This window comes from Oncorhynchus mykiss, chromosome 1 (assembly GCF_013265735.2).
Source record: "Oncorhynchus mykiss isolate Arlee chromosome 1, USDA_OmykA_1.1, whole genome shotgun sequence".
NCBI lineage: Eukaryota > Metazoa > Chordata > Actinopteri > Salmoniformes > Salmonidae > Oncorhynchus > Oncorhynchus mykiss.
In genome coordinates this window covers 29,014,629-29,033,143 of record NC_048565.1, presented here as the reverse complement: position 1 = coordinate 29,033,143, position 18,515 = coordinate 29,014,629, and the positions used below count along the sequence as shown (strand labels likewise).

The window sequence follows — 18,515 nt, the reverse complement described above, 5'->3', positions numbered from 1 at the left end:
AGAGAGGGCCAGAGATGAAACAGAGCGACTCAGAGCCTCTCAGCTACATGGAATACCTTGGGAACGAGCGGAATGCCAGCCCTTCTCTAGAGCATTCCTCGCACTGTAACTCTAGCCTGGGAGGGATGACAACAAGAGACCTGAGAGGCTTTCCCACGACCCTCCTGGTCATCTCCAGAAACACTCTCCCTATCTCTGACAGGGGATAGGACCCTGGTGATGTCATGCTACAGCCAGAATAGGCTGGTACACCTGGGTTTCCATTCAGACAGAGCCCTCTGGGCACAAACTGGTTGAATCAGCGTTGTTTCGATGTAATTTGTCAGCGTATTGTGACGTGGAGTCTACGTGGAAAATAATGCACATTTGATTTTTTTTAAAGTAATCAACTGCTGTGTTTGCGGTGAAATTTAAACCACAGGATTATGCCATCATGGTAACCAAGTTTCAACATAGACGATGTCAGACCTTCATTGTTATATGCACTACAAATTAATAATTGATATGTTGGATTCACATCTCCATTTCAACCAAAAATATAAGTTAAAGAGTAAGACTAAATAAGATAAAATGTTATTTAAAGTGCATTTGAAGTTTTATTTTATTTAGTCCTATTGTTTAACTGAGAAGATATGAATCTAACATATCTATTACTAATTTATTGACAACTGGAATGGCTTTTTAATAACCAAATCTCAATTTTTGATGTAAATGGCATGTTATAGAAGGGTCCAGAGTCCAAACACTTGTTTTCCATCTTCTCCTTGTTTTTGAGAAACTTACCCGAACCAGCGATTCACTTCCTCATCCTCGTTGTGCGTTGCTCTGAAAAAACATGAACAAATGCTCCAAAAAGACCCAAATACATCCTTTTAGAAACAGAAACGCTCTAAGTATAGTGATGCGGGACTTTCGATTAAATTGTGTCATTCCGAACTTTATCCTTAACGTTATATTACATTTTGTGCGACTCAAGCTGTTTCCCCTATCCAGCTGTTCCATTCTCTGTGTAGGCTGCTGCTGGAATGGACAGAGGTATCGCTCGAGTTGCAACAAAATGGAATATAAGTTGCGGATAAAGTTTGGAATGACGCAATTTCATGTCTACAACATTTAAAGACCTGCATCACTATACTGAAAGCCTTTCTGTTTGTTCATGTTTTTCAGAGCCCTCGTACTGCACAATGAGGATGAGGAAGTGAATCACTGGTTGGGCTAAGTTTCTCAAAAATAAGTGAAATAGCGGGGGAAAAAATGTCTGGACCCTTCTATAACATCCCATTTACATACATTTTTTTATTCTAAATTTAAATTCTCCTTTAAAGGTAGACTAAATCAGTGGCACAGATGGAACTATCCAAGCAGAAGATAGATCTCCTTCTAATGTTGATATCTTATTGCATTGACAACTAAACCCAATTCAATATCACATTTGATATAGAATATATATATATTTAGCCTATTAACTTGCCGAAAATTTAACACATTATAGGTACGAGTCTCCACCAAAAATAACAGTTAAATAATAGGATTAAGCCAGTGGCTCAGCTGGAACTATTCAAGCAGCAGATATGCCTGTTTTAAACGTTGATATTTGGTTGTGTTGTCAATCAAATACAATATTACTTTTGTAATACAGTAAATAGCCTAAAGTTAAGGCTATCTTAAAAACAAATTTAACATTCAACCTTAAAATGAGTAAAACATCAACGGCCACATTTTGAAGTTGCTGTAACTATACCTTTCTTATGTAATCATATAAAGTGACCACGTGCATGTTCAAGATAGCATGCACAATCGCTGTCATATTCTGCACAGAATCGTGAATAGCATTGATCACTTGCACCATGTGCTTTTAATGTAACTTCAACTGTAATCCAGTTCTTTGATTCCGCTATTAGATGAAGCACAGTGATATTCATCTGTTGTATAAATAAACAAAATATCTGACATTGTATTCCCATTGGAACTTTTCTGTGCTTTTAAATGGTTGGAAGCACAGTGATAGACATTTGGATGACAACTGAATCAAAACTCTGGCTTTGTTTTTTGATTGGAATGTGGTTGTGTTTTTAGAAGGTTGAAAGCACAGTGATAACACATTGGAACTTCAACAAACTTTTGGCTGCCTTTTAGAGTGAATATACTGTAGGTTGTAATCTCATTGATCAACCTCTCAACCAAATAATACCCAATTATCCACGTTGAAATAACATGGTGTGCCCAGTGGGATAGTTCATCCACCTTTTCATTATATAACTTGGAGAGGTGCCTTGTTATGGTGGTTTTGTGTGAATTCCTTTGTACTGTAAATGTTATGGCTGGTAGCCTCTACTCATAAATAAATCATGAGTGAAGCATTCAAAACCTGCTGGGATACATTTGACATGAGATAGATTCCAAAAATTCATTTAAATCATCCGTGTCAATTTTCCTGTTCAAAAATATGGCTGATATTGGAGTGACAACATCTTTCCTCTCTAGGCTGTGGTTCAAGGCTGACACGTCCCCAAACACATCTCAGACTCAGAGAGCAGCCTGCCGTACCCTTCCATGAGCTCCTCCCCGTTGATGTAGCGCAGGCTCTTGAGGAAGGAGAGCGATCCTAGTGTGTGGGAATGTCGGATCCTCACATAGCCTGTCACTGTCTGGATCAGGCCCATGAAACTCTCCAGCTCTGAGGCAATGTTATCTGGGGAGAGGAGAGAGTCAGCAAACACTAGTCAGACACAACAGCCAGTGTGTAAGAACCACAGCTCTGAATACATCAAATCCCACAGGCAACTGTACTGCTATACTGTATGACTATACTGTATACTATACTGTATGACTATACTATATGACTATACTCAATGCTCTAGAGGAGAATAACCCTGGCTCCAGCAAATCCAGAGTTGTACAAAAGTTGTCATATCTAAAGATAAGCTGTAAGTCACTCTGTCAAGTTGAGCAAATAAATAGCATAATAGCATAATGTGATAATTGGTTTGGGGCACAGAGAAGGCAGCTGATGTAATGTTGACTCTGTGGCCCACACTAGCTCTCCCAGTGGCCCCGTGCTCTGTGTTCCCCTCCCAGTCTCTGGGGAGACAGACAGACTGAGTGGTCCTGGTTACTGGTACTGGTACTCACTGCCACGGCGGATGTTGATTTGCAGGTTGCCTTTGATGACTGTGCAGCCCATTAGAGACTGAGCAGCATCCACTGAGTCGATGGTCTTGGAGTCGCAGATCTTATCACACAAGCCATCACAGGCACTGCAGAACATACTGTGACTGAGGGAGAGAAAGGAGGGGGAGAGAAGAGAGAAAACATTCAAGAAATGACCTTAACTAAATAAAACTTTTAAAAAAAAGACAATTTCCAAGAAACGTAATTAAGACGCCTCACCCCAACTCACCTTAAAAATCCCAAACTTCCAGAAGTAAAAATGAGTCTAATTTGAGCTTTCTAAAATACAAGGACACTTTCTTTGTGAACTATGTATTTTTTACGAGTCCTCATATGAACCCATGGTTTCATGAGAAAATGACTCACTAAACAGTCCTAAAGACAAAACAAGACTGATAAGATAAAAAATACAGCAAGTTGTCGTTTTTCGTCATGAATCTTGTTCTGTAGGCAGCTCTGCAGTGGTCATTAGCTGGCACAGCCACAATGTCATCAAATCTTATATAAACCTAACACTAACCTTAACCTACTTTAAACACACTGTTAACCCTAATGCCTAACCCTAACCTTAAATTAAGACCAAAAAAACACATTTTTGTTTTCATGGATTTTTACAATAGAGACAATTTTGATTTCGCTCAGTGCTGCCTCCGGGTCAAGACTCATGACTAAGCCAGTGGCGGTCAAGAAATTTAGTCAGCTGGTGATTGTCAAGCAAATAACTGTTGGTCTCACTGTAATTGACAGTGAATTAACATAAACACATTTAGCATCTCCTGGCTTCCACAAATTTTATTTTACCTTTATTTAACTAGGCAAGTCAGTTAAGAACAAATTCCTATTTTCAATGACGGCCTAGGAACAGTGGGTTAACTGCCTGTTCAGGGGCAGAACAACAGATTTGTACCTTGTCAGCTCGGGGGTTTGAACTTACTAGTCCAACTCTCTAACCACTAGGCTACCCTGCCGCCCCATATAGCCTACAAGCCACTGATATCAAATATCATATTTGTGCGCTCATGTGGCTATTCTGTGTTGAGCGGTTAACAAAGAAATAGGTACTCTTATATGCTTAATTTAGAGATATTAATGTAACTTTAGTTGTTCTACAAACGTTGGGCTGTATGTTTAGATTTTTGTAAGGCTGCATAATGAGATTCTAATGATGATTTGAAAAAAGTCGCTTGAAAGGCATGAGCTCTGCTTAGTTTTTGCGCAGGCTGTACACAATCCACTCTCATTCACAATTTGACAAGCACTTGATAATGCCTCGAATTTCACGGTGGTATCACCTTTGTGGCCGTAATACACCCTAAAAAAAATTGATGCCTTTTGAGGCCCGGAGTGCTGCGAAGTGCCCTTCTCCCTGAGTGCTGCGCAATCCAAAGCACCTCTCACTCACATGGCTCTCGTCATGTGATTGGTGCTTTCTCACAGGCTACAAGTGAAGACAGACACATCGGGGACGGAACTGCGCGCGTCCTTAACCAATTCCAAGGTGCATATTGAAGAACGGTCCACATTTATTTTTGTCAGCCAACAAGATGAGTAGGCCTAACGAACAGCAAAAGTACTAGCCTATGTCAATCCACTATCCCCCATAGTACAAAAGTCAACCTTTTTCATTCTGTGCAAGAAATAAATATTCCAAACATAGTCTGGGACAGTTAATACATCCACTAGCATAATTTTAAAAAACTGTTTTTTAAAGTAATATGGCTGACGAAACAGAACAGAACGTTTAGCTTAAAATGTTGATAAACTACGAGGCTATTTCTTCACATTATAAGCGCAGCAATACGCACATGGCAGAAGGCCATAAGCGCAAATGTTCCATTAGTGCGAAAATACCATTATCAAAAGATACCGCAAATGCGATTATACATGTAATGCATTTATTATTAAGGTGCATTTTTATGGTGAAAATGATCTTCTCCAAACTTGAAACTCACGCACTGCTTATGTGTGCCAGTTAGGCTATAAACCCTTTGTAAAGCAGATTAAGGTGATTCATTTTGTCCACTTTAGTTGTGATACAAACCTTATCAAAACATATAGGCCTATGGGCTAGGCTACATGAGGTGTGCGACTATGATTCGAAAAAGTCGCAAAAAAAGGCAGTTTCTTATGCTGGGCATCATTCACAAGTGATAATATTTAATTCACAAGTGATATGTGAATATTGTCACTCATCAGACTATTCGTGATTTAATCTTGTGTTTACATATACAAAATAATGTATGTGTAAAATTTGTTTTGATTTAGAATGGACCATTATCATGCACCTGTATAAATGTACTTAAATAGCGAATGGAGGACGCTTTTCCTGTGGTTCATTTTCATGCCAGCCAGGTAGGCTATACTCCTGTTGTAAAGATAAAATGTGCTTAATATTAGGAAAGTTGAGAAATAAATATAGTAGGCCTAGTCTATAGAAAGCTGATCCTCCTCTTTTTATTAGAAGCCATCACTCTGTTTTTTTTTTTTGCACAATTGCATAGGGCTCTCATGAAGTGTTTGATTAGATTTTTGATTACCTTTGCATTGATGTCAGAGTGATTAGAGAGACAATAGAGTGCTGAGTACCAGGCAGTTAGCAAGTTTGGTAGGCTACTAATGACCATCAGCAGCATCAGAGCCTGGAGAAACGAATTACCGGGACTAAACAGTCACGTGGAAATTCACTACCTTCATGACTCGTGACCGCCGGTGTGGCGGTCACCGCAACAGCCCTACTCAATATGATGAAACCTGCAACAAAGACTCGACATGGAAAGTTTGGAGAATGAAAAATCTAAATACGGAGATAAGTTACCCTGAGACATTAACAAAGATATTCTCTTATTCAAACTTAATGATGTCAAACGGGGAAATGTCAAACAATGGAAATGTTCTGAGTTACAGCGCTGCTATGATAAATCCCTCCTGAACGCATTCAAGCAATGTTCAGAAAGTCCCTTCTGTATCTGATGTTTACATTTATGCTTGCTACAGTATGACTACACCCTACGGGCCCGGACCTAATTTACGGAAATTCCCCAATGGATTAGTCTTGTGTACTGAGTACTGAGGTGAGCATCTTCCTCTGATTCAGAATTACCTGGAAAGTCCACAGGCTTCAATCATTCATGACGGAACATTACATTCTGCCCGAAGCATGTTTAGCTCTGAAGCTTCTCCTTGGAGAGGTAGCCTAGCGGTAATAAAGCATTGGGCCAGTAACTGAAAGATTTCTGGTTTGAATACCCGAGCCAACAAGGTGAACAAATCTGTCGATATTCCCTTCAGTAAGGCACTAAACCATAATTTGCTCCAGGGGCGCTATACTACTATGGCTGACCCTGTACAACAACACATTTCACTGCACCTATCTGGTGTATGTGACAATAAAACACATATTTTTGTTTTTAAGAATGTTATCTCTTAAAGGACCAGGCGGAGGAGGTTTTGAGATAGAGGTGAATTATTCAGAAGACATCTGCATGCAGATTCGTAATGCAACAAAACACACACTGCCAGAAAGTCACCCCACAATCAATATGTCAGAGGACTATTTACAGTAACAATGACTGGGGTGAAATCATGATACTACTCAATATAATACTGTAGACAACCCATAACCAGGACCATGCCTGATACTGGGGAGCCCTTGAGGTGAAGTGTGATCTCTACTGTCTTACTTATTGCTCTCATTGCGTGTGAAGCCTGATGGACACTCAGGCATGCACTCCCCTCCGTGGATGACAAAGTGAAAGTCACCGGCCAGGTGCACATGTTCACACAGGTCCATGGTAATGCAGCGCCAGCCCTCAAACTTGTAAGTGTCTGGGGGGCAGTCCTGCACGCAGCGGCCCTCGTGGTAGTAGTGCAGGCAGGCTGCGCAGGCCATGTCGTCGTCCGGCTCCGTACAGCTTCCCAGGCACTGGGCATGGCAACACTCACCACCGTCCGTACATGCCCGCCGCTCACACTTCTTCTCTGGGCACACTGGGCAAAACAGACAGAGAGAAACAGATTAGTGGGTCAGAGTAAACAGTCACCATATTACTCTAGGTCTGGATGACAGGGTCAGAGTAAACAGTCACCATATTACTGTAGGTCTGGATGACAGGGTCAGAGTAAACAGTCACCATAGTACTGTAAGTCTGGATGACAGGGCCTGAGTAAACAGTCACCATATCACTCTAGGTCTGGATGACAGGGTCAGAGTAAACAGTCACCATATCACTCTAGGTCTGGATGATAGGGTCAGAGTAAACAGTCACCATATAACTCTAGGTCTGGATGACAGGATCAGAGTAAACAGTCACCATATCACTCTACGTCTGGATGACAGGATCAGAGTAAACAGTCACCATATCACTCTAGGTCTGGATGACAGGATCAGAGTAAACAGTCACCATATCACTCTAGGTCTGGATGGCAGGGTCAGAGTAAACAGTCACCATATTACTGTAGGTCTGGATGACAGGGTCTGAGTAAACAGTCACCATATTACTGTAGGTCTGGATGACAGGGTCAGAGTAAACAGTCACCATATCACTCTAGGTCTGGATGACAGGATCAGAGTAAACAGTCACCATATAACTCTAGGTCTGGATGACAGGATCAGAGTAAACAGTCACCATATCACTCTAGGTCTGGATGACAGGGTCAGAGTAAACAGTCACCATATCACTCTAGGTCTGGATGACAGGGTCAGAGTAAACAGTCACCATATCACTCTAGGTCTGGATGACAGGATCAGAGTAAACAGTCACCATATCACTCTAGGTCTGGATGACAGGATCAGAGTAAACAGTCACCATATCACTCTAGGTCTGGATGACAGGATCAGAGTAAACAGTCACCATATCACTCTAGGTCTGGATGACAGGATCAGAGTAAATAGTCACCATATCACTCTAGGTCTGGATGGCAGGGTCAGAGTAAACAGTCACCATATTACTGTAGGTCTGGATGACAGGGCCTGAGTAAACAGTCACCATATTACTGTAGGTCTGGATGACAGGGTCAGAGTAAACAGTCACCATATCACTCTAGGTCTGGATGACAGGATCAGAGTAAACAGTCACCATATAACTCTAGGTCTGGATGACAGGATCAGAGTAAACAGTCACCATATCACTCTAGGTCTGGATGACAGGATCAGAGTAAACAGTCACCATATCACTCTAGGTCTGGATGACAGGATCAGAGTAAACAGTCACCATATCACTCTAGGTCTGGATGACAGGATCAGAGTAAACAGTCACCATATCACTCTAGGTCTGGATGACAGGGTCTGAGAGGAAACACACTAATGGAGCTAACAGATAAAGCACCGATCACTCTAATTAGCTTATATACTGTGTCAAATGACAATAAATTCAAAGGTTTTTATACTGGAATACATGTATGAGCTTCTTTCCCTGGAGAGGATAAAGGGTTAAATGTGTTAACTATTATTAGACCTATATCAAGTTCTGAGGACAGGAGTGGGGATGGGTGGCATGATGAGACTCTGATTAAGCTGGACGGTGTGTGTGTGTGTGTGTGTGTGTGTGTGTGTGTGTGTGTGTGTGTGTGTGTGTGTGTGTGTGTGTGTGTGTGTGCATGCCTAGCCTGTACTGTGCTCGTTGGAGGTCGAGGAGAGGCAGGCTTTAGGATTAGTGGGCTGTAAAATGGTAATCGCTGAGCAGAGCTGGGGAGCTGGAGAACGCTCTCAGAGAGGAAGTGGTGTGCCGTCAGGGCGTTGAATGTTTGCGCAGGGCCCCACTCTGCTCTATGCCAGCCTTGTTAGTAAACTGCAGAGCTGGCCCCACTACAGATAAATATTATTGCTGTTTGGGACTATTAAGGGAATTCTAGGGAGGGTGAAGAGAGAGGGGGGAGAAGTAAAGCAGTTGTATCGCCAGTAGATGGATTGCCAATCAGACTGAGCTTCTCTGATACTACATCTACATGGCAGTTGGGGAGCAGACCTGGACCAGGTCCCACTGACAATAACCTGCCGATGGACAGTGCACCCATACCAGATTACAGTGCTCCCCTTTATTCAAGTGTAGATTTTATTAAAGCAGCTACCACCCAAGACAAGAGCAAAAAACCGCAGCAAAGAAAACCCCTCAGCTGATAGATCACTTTCAGTCAATTGCTTGAGAAACAACATTTCATTGGTTTACCAATACTGTGCAAAAAACTGGACAAAAATGATGTCACTTACAGAAATCAGAACTCCTAGAGTAGCTTCCAATACATATGAACTTCCTTCAAGACCGTGAGAAAATCAACAGTAAGACAATTATGTGGAGAACACTGGCATGTTTCAAATTAAAATTTTAGCTTCACAAATAACAATTGTCAGTGTTTACTGAGGATAGCAAAGGGACTAAACCACACAGAAATGTGGTATCAATAACACCAGCATTACCTCTGGTTGAGAAATGCACTGACTTTGGTTACAATGGTGGGAAAGACAGGCTTCAAACAGTTCATTTGGAGTTGCTGCCCTATGAACTCTATACATTTAATCTGCCTGTAATCAGCTCTGACCATCCGCCCAGGTATTAAGCCTATGCTGTTAGATGTTTAGACCTAAGTGCTATTAACCCATAGTTATTATGTGTATTATAATCCTTATGTATTATTTGGTGATGTTGTCCCTGGCAGGGGAAGAGGAGGTGAGGTGATTCTGTCTAGTGAGGAAACTCAGTAGTTATTTATAATGTATCAAGTGCCATCTGAGTTTGGACAGGAAAGGCAAAAATACTTTATCAGGGGCCCCAGGTATGCATGAGGGAAGGTGAGGCAGCATGTCCCCATGGTAACTGAATGACAGGAGCTCTAATCTGGAGGCCAAGGGAAGTCTACTACACAGAGACAGGCCTGGGTGTGGGCCCAAGTGAATGGATGTGGAGGAGCTCTTGGTGATCTAGTGCTTTTTTATCCCCTGTCTGAAGAGGATCTAACTCCAACTGAGAATGCCACCGAGCGACACGATGACAATCCTGGTTCCTAGGCAACGGCCTCTTGGTGCCGAGCCCTGTAGGCTGGGGGGGGGGGGGCACAACCACACACACACGACACGTCTCCATCATTCTGTCTGTTCATTAGCCTCCGCACTAATAAGAAAATCCACCCATTGTGTGTTTATTGGGGTAATTAATCTGCATATTGACCTATAGAATGATTATTGTATTAGGTCAGAGGAGGCTGGTGGGAGGACCTATCGGAGGATGGGCTCATTGTAATGGCTGGAATGGAATACATGGAATGGTATCAAACATATCAAAAACATTTAACTCCATTCCATGGATTCCATTCCAGCCATTACAACGAGCCCATCCTCCTATAGCTCCTCCCACCAGCCTCCTCCATATTAGGTGTATACTGGGTGTGGTGCAGAGAAAGAACTAGAAAATGAAAGAGAGAGAGAGAGTGTGTATAGTAGGAGTGTTTCTTCGATATATGTGTTTGCTTGTGTAAGATGTGTCTGGTGTCAGAAGATCAGCGGTGCTTTATGAACCAGGGGAGAGAGGGAGCGGGGCTGCTAAACTAATCTAAACATGAATATTTCATGCTGCTTTAGCAAACATCTGTGTAAGTGAAGAAGAATGTGACAATGCACTACAGCAATGTTGCAAAGCAAACACATCATACTCCCACAGTACCAACTAGCCTAGAGTGCTTCTCTTCTTCACAAGGGAGGAGACTCATCATTCCCACTCTTAACCATTTCTCAAATAGTTGAGATTCTTTCTCACATTTGGTCAAATCACAAGCTGAACATACAAGAGGTGAAATTAGTCATCAAACATTCCATTAGAGTTCTGTAACCAACAGAAAAATGCACGTTTTTTTTTCAATAGAAAAATAAAAATCAGCTATTTGGTCAAAAGAACACAGCATGATCCTTCTTAATTCTGCTGATATCTTTAGCCAAGGCTTGTGCTAATCAATCTATTTATTGCCATCCATTATTACTAATCCACTCATCACCTTTAACACACAGGATTGATTGAAAACCTTTTCTAAACCATAACACAGGATTGGTGTGTTGGAATGAGTATGGGTGGTAAATGAGAACTGCACTTCCTTAAATAGCCATATGGCCCTTTTATGAGCTATATATAGATGGACAGTTCCTTGTTCCAATTCCAACTCTCTAACCAGGCTCTAGCTCAATGCTCCATAAATACCTAGCCATTCCGGACCTAGCCCATGAAGACAAAAGCATTAATTTAACTAGCCTATCCAATACCAACACATACTAGGCATTGATCTAGAACACATATGTCAGAGTCAAGGCCCGCGGGCCACATCCGGCCCGCAAGAAGGTTTTTTACGGCCCCTGGGATGATCTTGATTTATTATTAGAACCGGCCCGCAGCAAGCCGGCAGCCCGCAGATCTTTTACACGCACCAATACTACATTTCCCACAATGCAAAGGTGACGCACCGAGCAGTAGGCTGCTTCATTTCAATATTTATTGGCACAGCAGTCGTCAGCATCACAGTAAAATTAACTTTCAGATACCCATCAAAAATGGCAAAACGGAAGGTGGATACTGAGAACCGGGGGTTTCAAACAAGGTGGGAGTCGGAGTATATGTTCACGAAGGTAGCTGGAAAACCTGTGTGTCTTCTGTGTGGAGAAAGTGCGGCGGTACTGAAAGAGTATAATCTGAGACGACATTATGAAACGAAACACGCGGACAAAAACAAGAATATGGACATGGAACAAAGGCTACAAAAGGCAGAGGAATTAAAACGAGGCCTCAAATCTCGACAGGCTCTGTTCAAAAAAGCCAAATCACAAGGCCAGGCTGCTGTCAAGGCCAGTTTTATTTTGGCAGAAGAGATCGCTAAATCAGCCCGGCCATTTACGGAGGGGGATTTCATCAAAAACTGCATGATTAAAGTTTGTGACGAAGTTTGCCCAGAAAAAAGGCAACTCTTTTTAAATGTGAGTCTGAGCAGAAACACCATTGCCGAGAGAGTAGACCAGTTGTCCATCAATCTAAAAGAGCAGCTTGTGAAAAAGGGAAAAGATTTTATTGCATATTCCTTGGCTGTGGATGAGAGCACCGACATTTCTGACATTGCCCAGTTGTCAATTTTCATCCGCGGAGTGGACTCCAACCTAAGCGTGACAGAGGAGTTTTTGGCTTTACGTCCTATGCATGGCACAACTACGGGGCATGATTTGTATGAAGAGGTGTCAAGATGTGTAAATGAGATGGAGCTGCCTTGGGAAAAACTCGTGGGTTTGACAACCGACGGAGCACCTGCGATGTGTGGACACAGGAGCGGACTGGTGGCGAAGATACGGGAAAAGATGCAAGAGGAAAACGCGACAGGTGAGCTGACAGCTTATCATTGTATCATACACCAGGAAGCGTTGTGCGGTAAAGCCTTGAAAATGGAGCATGTAATGAGCATCATCACGCGCACAGTTAACTTTATCAGAGCCAAAGGTTTGAATCACCGCCAGTTCAAGGCATTTCTGACGGAGTTAGAAACGGAGCATGGTGATTTGCCTTATCACACAGAGGTGCGATGGCTAAGCCAGGGAAAGGTGCTTCAAAGATGTTTCGAGCTTCGTGAGGAGATTTGTCTGTTCTTGGACAGCAAAGGGAAAGACACAACACAACTCCGAGACGAAATGTTTCTGTGTGAAATGGCTTTTCTGTGTGACATTACGAGTCATCTGAATGCAATAAACTTGCAGCTGCAGGGTCGGGATCGTGTCATCTCTGATATGTACAGTACAGTGAAGGCATTTAAAACCAAACTGACTCTGTGGGAGACGCAGATGCGGAAAGAAAATTTGAGCCACTTTCCCAGCTGCCAGACCATGAAAGAGAAGCTCTCTACCAGTGCGTTCCCGAGCACACAGTTGGCTGATAAAATAGGTATGCTTGCCGCTGACTTTCGACGCCGATTTGCTGACTTTGAAGCACAAAAAAGCAGGTTGGAACTGCTCGGTAACCCATTTGCTGTTGACGTGGAAAGCTCACCACCAAACCTCCAAATGGAGTTGATTGACCTCCAATGCAATGATGCACTGAGGGCAAAATATGCGGCAGTGGGTGCTGCGGAGTTCGCCCGTTTCCTCCCCGGCACAATGCCCCAGCTGCGCATCCAGGCTGCTCAAACGTTGTCTATGTTTGGCAGCACATACCTGTGTGAACAACTGTTTTCTTTGATGAACCTGAACAAAACATCACACAGAAGTCGACTTACTGCTGAACACCTCCACTCAATTCTGAGGATTTCTTCAGCTCAGAGCCTTACCCCGAACATTGATGAACTTGTGGAAAAGATGGGACACCACCAAGTATCACCCTCAACCTCAAACAAGTGAACATTACTGTGCAATCACATATTTAGAGTTTTTACTCAGTTCAAGTTTAAAAGTTAAAATTTAATATTTGTTTTCACTGCATGTTACTTCTCCTTAAACAAAGTGTTGTTTTTGATTAATAGATTTTTGCACTTTATTTTTTTGTATTTCAATCCAATTATATTTTAAAAATATTTCAGTTGAGTGGATGATAGAAAATTGCTATTATTGTTTTTTCTTTGAAGTAAATTTAGCCCACTTTTGCTAAAATAGAAAATATAGTCTACTGATGGTGCCTTGAATACCGGTTTCTTTCATTTAATGTTCATGTTATGGGGATATTTATATAAAGGAAATTTGTCTTTTGTGTCTGTTGAAAATTAAAGATTACTGACAGAGCCATAAGAAAATATTGCTTTATTTATCTGATCATATTGTAATATATTTGTTAGGTTTTCAGTAGGTTCAATTAGGTTCACTAGACTATATGCGTCATTTAAAAATTTTTCAATGAACATTCGAACAGTCCGGCCCTCGTCTTGTAGCTGATTTTTTTATTTGGCCCTCCGTCCATTTGACTTTGACACCCCTGATCTAGAAGTTGAATCCCATGATGGAGGTGAGCAGAGAGAGAGAAAAGCAGCGAGAGGGAGAAAAAAACTGGAAGCCATTCATTTTTTGGAATTCCACCAAAAGGGGGCAGCCCAGACAAGCTCAAAGGGGCCTCGTTAGGAGAGGTTCCGCATCATTTGAACAGATCCCTCAATGAAGAGAAATTCCAAACATGTATACCTTTCGCTGGGAAGAAGAAGGGGTAGCTGCTGCCTCACAATCCATATAAGTCAAGACAATTTCCCTGTGTGACCAAACAAAATGTGGTATCAAGAATACAATCCTATATTTATAAACGCTCCAAGTGCAGCCAGCCTATTTCCACGCTGCTCTGCTCTACACACAGCTATACATGGCATCGTGGGTTTCCACTGCTTCAGAGGAAAGGGAAGGGACCACCAGATTACCTGACAAGAAATGCACGACTGATCAGAGAGTGTGTCTCATCAGTTTAGTTAGTTAGGCCCAATAGTCCTTATCAGGAAGTAATGGTCTATATTGCAAAGTATTGTATCTATAGGAAATGTAGGTATATCAATGAATTGAGGATAAAATGTAAATAGATACAGTGTAAATAGTGCACTTACTGTTATCTTTAAATTAGTAACTCAAGAGTTGATTATGATACTGGAATAATCAATGCCAAACACTTGGCTCCGATAAGATTGTATGGCCCCATTAAGAAAGCTAAGATAGCGGTATGTTGTGGTTGTGCCCAGTCATGTGTGACTGTCAGTAGAGGAGAGAGGCTTCGTACAGCTGACAACACACTCCTGCTGCAGAGATCCAGAGGGTTGGGGAGTGGGTGTAGGGGTTATGTACCACACTCTCATTTCTGCACAATCTCTCCCTCCTAGAGAAAACTGACAGGTCAGACGCCATAGACACTGCAGCTGCCCAGCCTGCCCCTGCTGCAGGCAGCAAAATTACTGCAATGTAAGGAGCGGCACGGTCCATCTCCTCTGTAGTAAACAACACAATGAACACAGAGATAGCGACAGAGTCGGCTCCCCACAGAGACAATCACACATTCCTGTACCCTCAATAAACAGAGAATGAACGAAGAGCTACTGTCACAACAGTCACAACAGTGCTGTAACAGACTGGAAAACCTACATGCTGTTTAAAAGCCCATTGACCCACTTGGATGTTTTTCCTGTGACATGTTGTTTGCCTGTGGTCTGAAGTCAGTGGAGTATACAAAGAATATCTATCAGTTTAGTAATCAAGGAGTAGAATGTAAATCCCTTTGTCCTCTTCACCAACATACAATATACACACTTCAGGAGACAATGAAGAAATATAAAAGCTTGTTATGACTTGACTCAAATACTGTAGATCATAAATCCTGGATATATTGTAGTGGGCTATGGATGTAGAAGAAGAATTAGAATGCTTGTTTTGCTGCAGGAATGTGACTGCAGGGCCAGGATGCCGATAAGTGATCTGAGACAAACGGAGGTTTGCTGACACGCAGCATCTGCATCAGAGAGAGAGCGTCAGATCCCTACATCGAGAGGACTCGCCTTGCTTGGCTGGTGGGGGACATGCGATGGGGAGCTGTTTTGAATCTGCGATCGTGGGTTTAGTAGCCTATGGGAACTTCATGTGTGTCCCCCACACGCCAACGCCCCCTCCCCTCTCTCTCTTTCTCACCCTGTCTGTCTGTCTGTCTGTCACAATATGCTCTGCTCCGTTCTGATCTGAAAAGGAGAGGTTTCAATTGATGCCTGTTTTTCTCCCACATGACGCTTCGTTGATCAGGAGAACAACATTTCTCCTTTCGACATTTATAATCCTAATATTTTATGACAGAGTTTCAGTTTTTCTTAAAAGACTGATCCTTGCAGAGAGCATTATGCACCACAATCCTCCTCTGGGTTATTTGAATGCGTGGCATGTCGCTCTAGCCAAGGTGCTTGCGTCGGCTACTACAGTGTTTACATCTGGGGAGACTAGTGACGCATTTGCAGCCCACACGCAACGATGCTGCAGTGGAATAGTAGCCTATTCTATGTGCATACCTCTACTGCTGTATTTGCTATCTCACAAAGTCATAAGGTGAAGGTAAAATAATCGAACTGGATACAGATTCAAAGGAATGTAATTTAAAGCCATGAAGATGGCAAAATGTGATCTATGCTTTTCAAGGCCGATTTAGATTACCTCTAGAAACAGAAATAAAAAATATATATATACTGTAGTAATAACAAAAATAACTGTTATTATTATTCACACTGGATTATTAGTATAAGTATTATTTAACATATTTTTCTAATCATAAATATACAATTTACCAGTGTCATGAATAGGATATAGGACAGACTGTTTGGAAATAATTCATTATTAAAGGGGGAGGAGTTTGAGGGGTGTAACTGGGAGAGATTTCTTGTGGACCAATAGCAGGCTTGCAGGGGCGGTTCTGGATGATTGACATGTTATTGAGTCTGGAGTAGAGATGGTAAACAAGTCCTCTCTGGTGAGGGGAGTGGGAGGGGGAGCTGTAACCATGGTGATTAAACATGCCCTTTTCAGCATGCAGTGTCTTTATTCCTTCAGGAAAAGCCTGAAAATATGTTGTTTGATACGATACAATACAATATTACTCTCCTAAACCCAATAGGCCAGTCCTCTTTGTTGTAGAGGATGTTATTTTGCTTTCGCTGGAACAAAACCAAGATCTTTGTATTTCATCTGACCTGGAAACAGACCTACATCTGTGGCAAATCAAATGTACCATATGTTTGATCAGATTGGTTATCTCCTTCCTTGCCCTATTAACATAGATTCATTAATGGTTCAAGTAATCTGCACAAGCATCCATTTATTGCATTTTTCAGCCTGCACACCAAGGCCATCTATGAAGGTTGAAAATAGTGAGCTCAATGCTGGCCCCAGCAGTCAGGTACGGTAGCCCCTCATTTTGTATACAGTCAAAGCTCTGCGTCTCAGATTACCAGCAGAGCCAAGAGCAGGAACAGCAGTCTGCATCTGACTGGCTGTGTAGCTCCCCCCGACCCCCAGCTCCCTGGCCTCCATCAGGCCACATCCTCATCCGGCAACCCGATTCTCCCCTGGAGCCCCCATCGGATCACTCTAGACACTTGTTTAAACCACATCAGCACAGAGAGCCAGGGAGAGGATGCTTCCTACACTAGCACAGCCGAAAGACAAACCGCACCACCAATCCAATACTACTGTTGCTGTTATATTATTTGATTTATTTCACCTTTATTTAACCTATTACAGCAAAGTGTTTTCAAGGACTATTTTAAATGGGACAATTTAATCAGATGTTTTGTACACTTAGAGACACAACATCCCCTGCACATTTATGGAGTTACTGTACATGTTTTGCTTTAAACAGTATTTTTCATGGTCAAACTCTGTACAATCTACAATCATTCCAGATCTATTTTTCTCGTGCAGACAGCTGCCGACTGGGAGACTAGGCTGGTAAGCCTGAAAAATGTATCTTCAGTGTTTTGCACAAATAGGTGTATGTGAACTCATTCCTCCCAACCCAGTGTGTTTGGGTCTCTTCCACTCCCATGCACACTAAAGACCAGCACTGTGTTTTTCACTGAGGTATGTGCTGGTCTGTGTGTTCAGGCATGCATGGCATTTCCCATCACCCGCGTTCAGTCACAACAACACACACCCTTCCTTCCACCCTCAGGCCTCAACCCACTGCAGCTGCTGTTGTTATTGATGTTGTTGTTGTGTTGTGCATATGTACTTACACATACAGTGGGGGGAAAAAGTATTTAGTCAGCCACCAATTGTGCATGTTCTCCCACTTAAAAAGATGAGAGAGGCATGTAATTTTCATCATAGGTACACTTCAACTATGACAGACAAAATGAGAAAAAAAATCCAGAAATTCACATTGTACAGTATATACAGGGAGTCTTTCTTGTCATAATCGACAGATAGTGAAAAAAATAGAATATCTGACCCGGAACCTTTCTGGACCTTAAATGTGTTGTCTAATCATAGTGGTTGTGTGAGGTCGTGGGCTTCACAGATGAAACAGCCCAGTCTCCCAGCCCAGTCTCCCTGCCCAGTCTCCCTGCCCAGTCTCCCAGCCCAGTCTCCCTGCCCAGTCTCCCTGCCCAGTCTCCCTGCCCAGTCTCCCAGCCCAGTCTCTTATCCCAGTCTCTTATCCCAGTCTCCCAGCCCAGTCTCCCAGCCCAGTCTCCCAGCCCAGTCTCTTATCCCAGTCTCCCTGCCCAGTCTCCCAGCCCAGTCTCTCAGCCAGGTCTCTTTTCCCAGTCTCCCTGCCCAGTCTCCCAGCCCAGTCTCTTATCCCAGTCTCTTATCCCAGTCTCCCAGCCCAGTCTCCCTGCCCAGTCTCTTATCACAGTCTCCCAGCCCAGTCTCCCTGCCCAGTCTCTTATCCCAG

The 18,515-nt window shown here is 42.6% G+C and overlaps 1 protein-coding gene across 1 annotated transcript in view; it reads right to left on the bottom strand.

Annotated features, from left to right (window-relative positions):
* LOC110520661 (insulin-like growth factor 1 receptor) overlaps positions 1-18,515 on the bottom strand; it is a 162,408-nt gene that overhangs the window by 32,955 nt on the left and 110,938 nt on the right. Inside the window, exons 3-5 of the mRNA XM_021598084.2 lie at positions 6,852-7,158; positions 3,133-3,275; positions 2,548-2,692 (exon numbers count right to left, since the gene is read on the bottom strand). Of these exons, the coding sequence (XP_021453759.2) occupies positions 2,548-2,692; positions 3,133-3,275; positions 6,852-7,158 (595 nt within the window). The remainder of the gene's footprint in view (positions 1-2,547; positions 2,693-3,132; positions 3,276-6,851; positions 7,159-18,515) is intronic.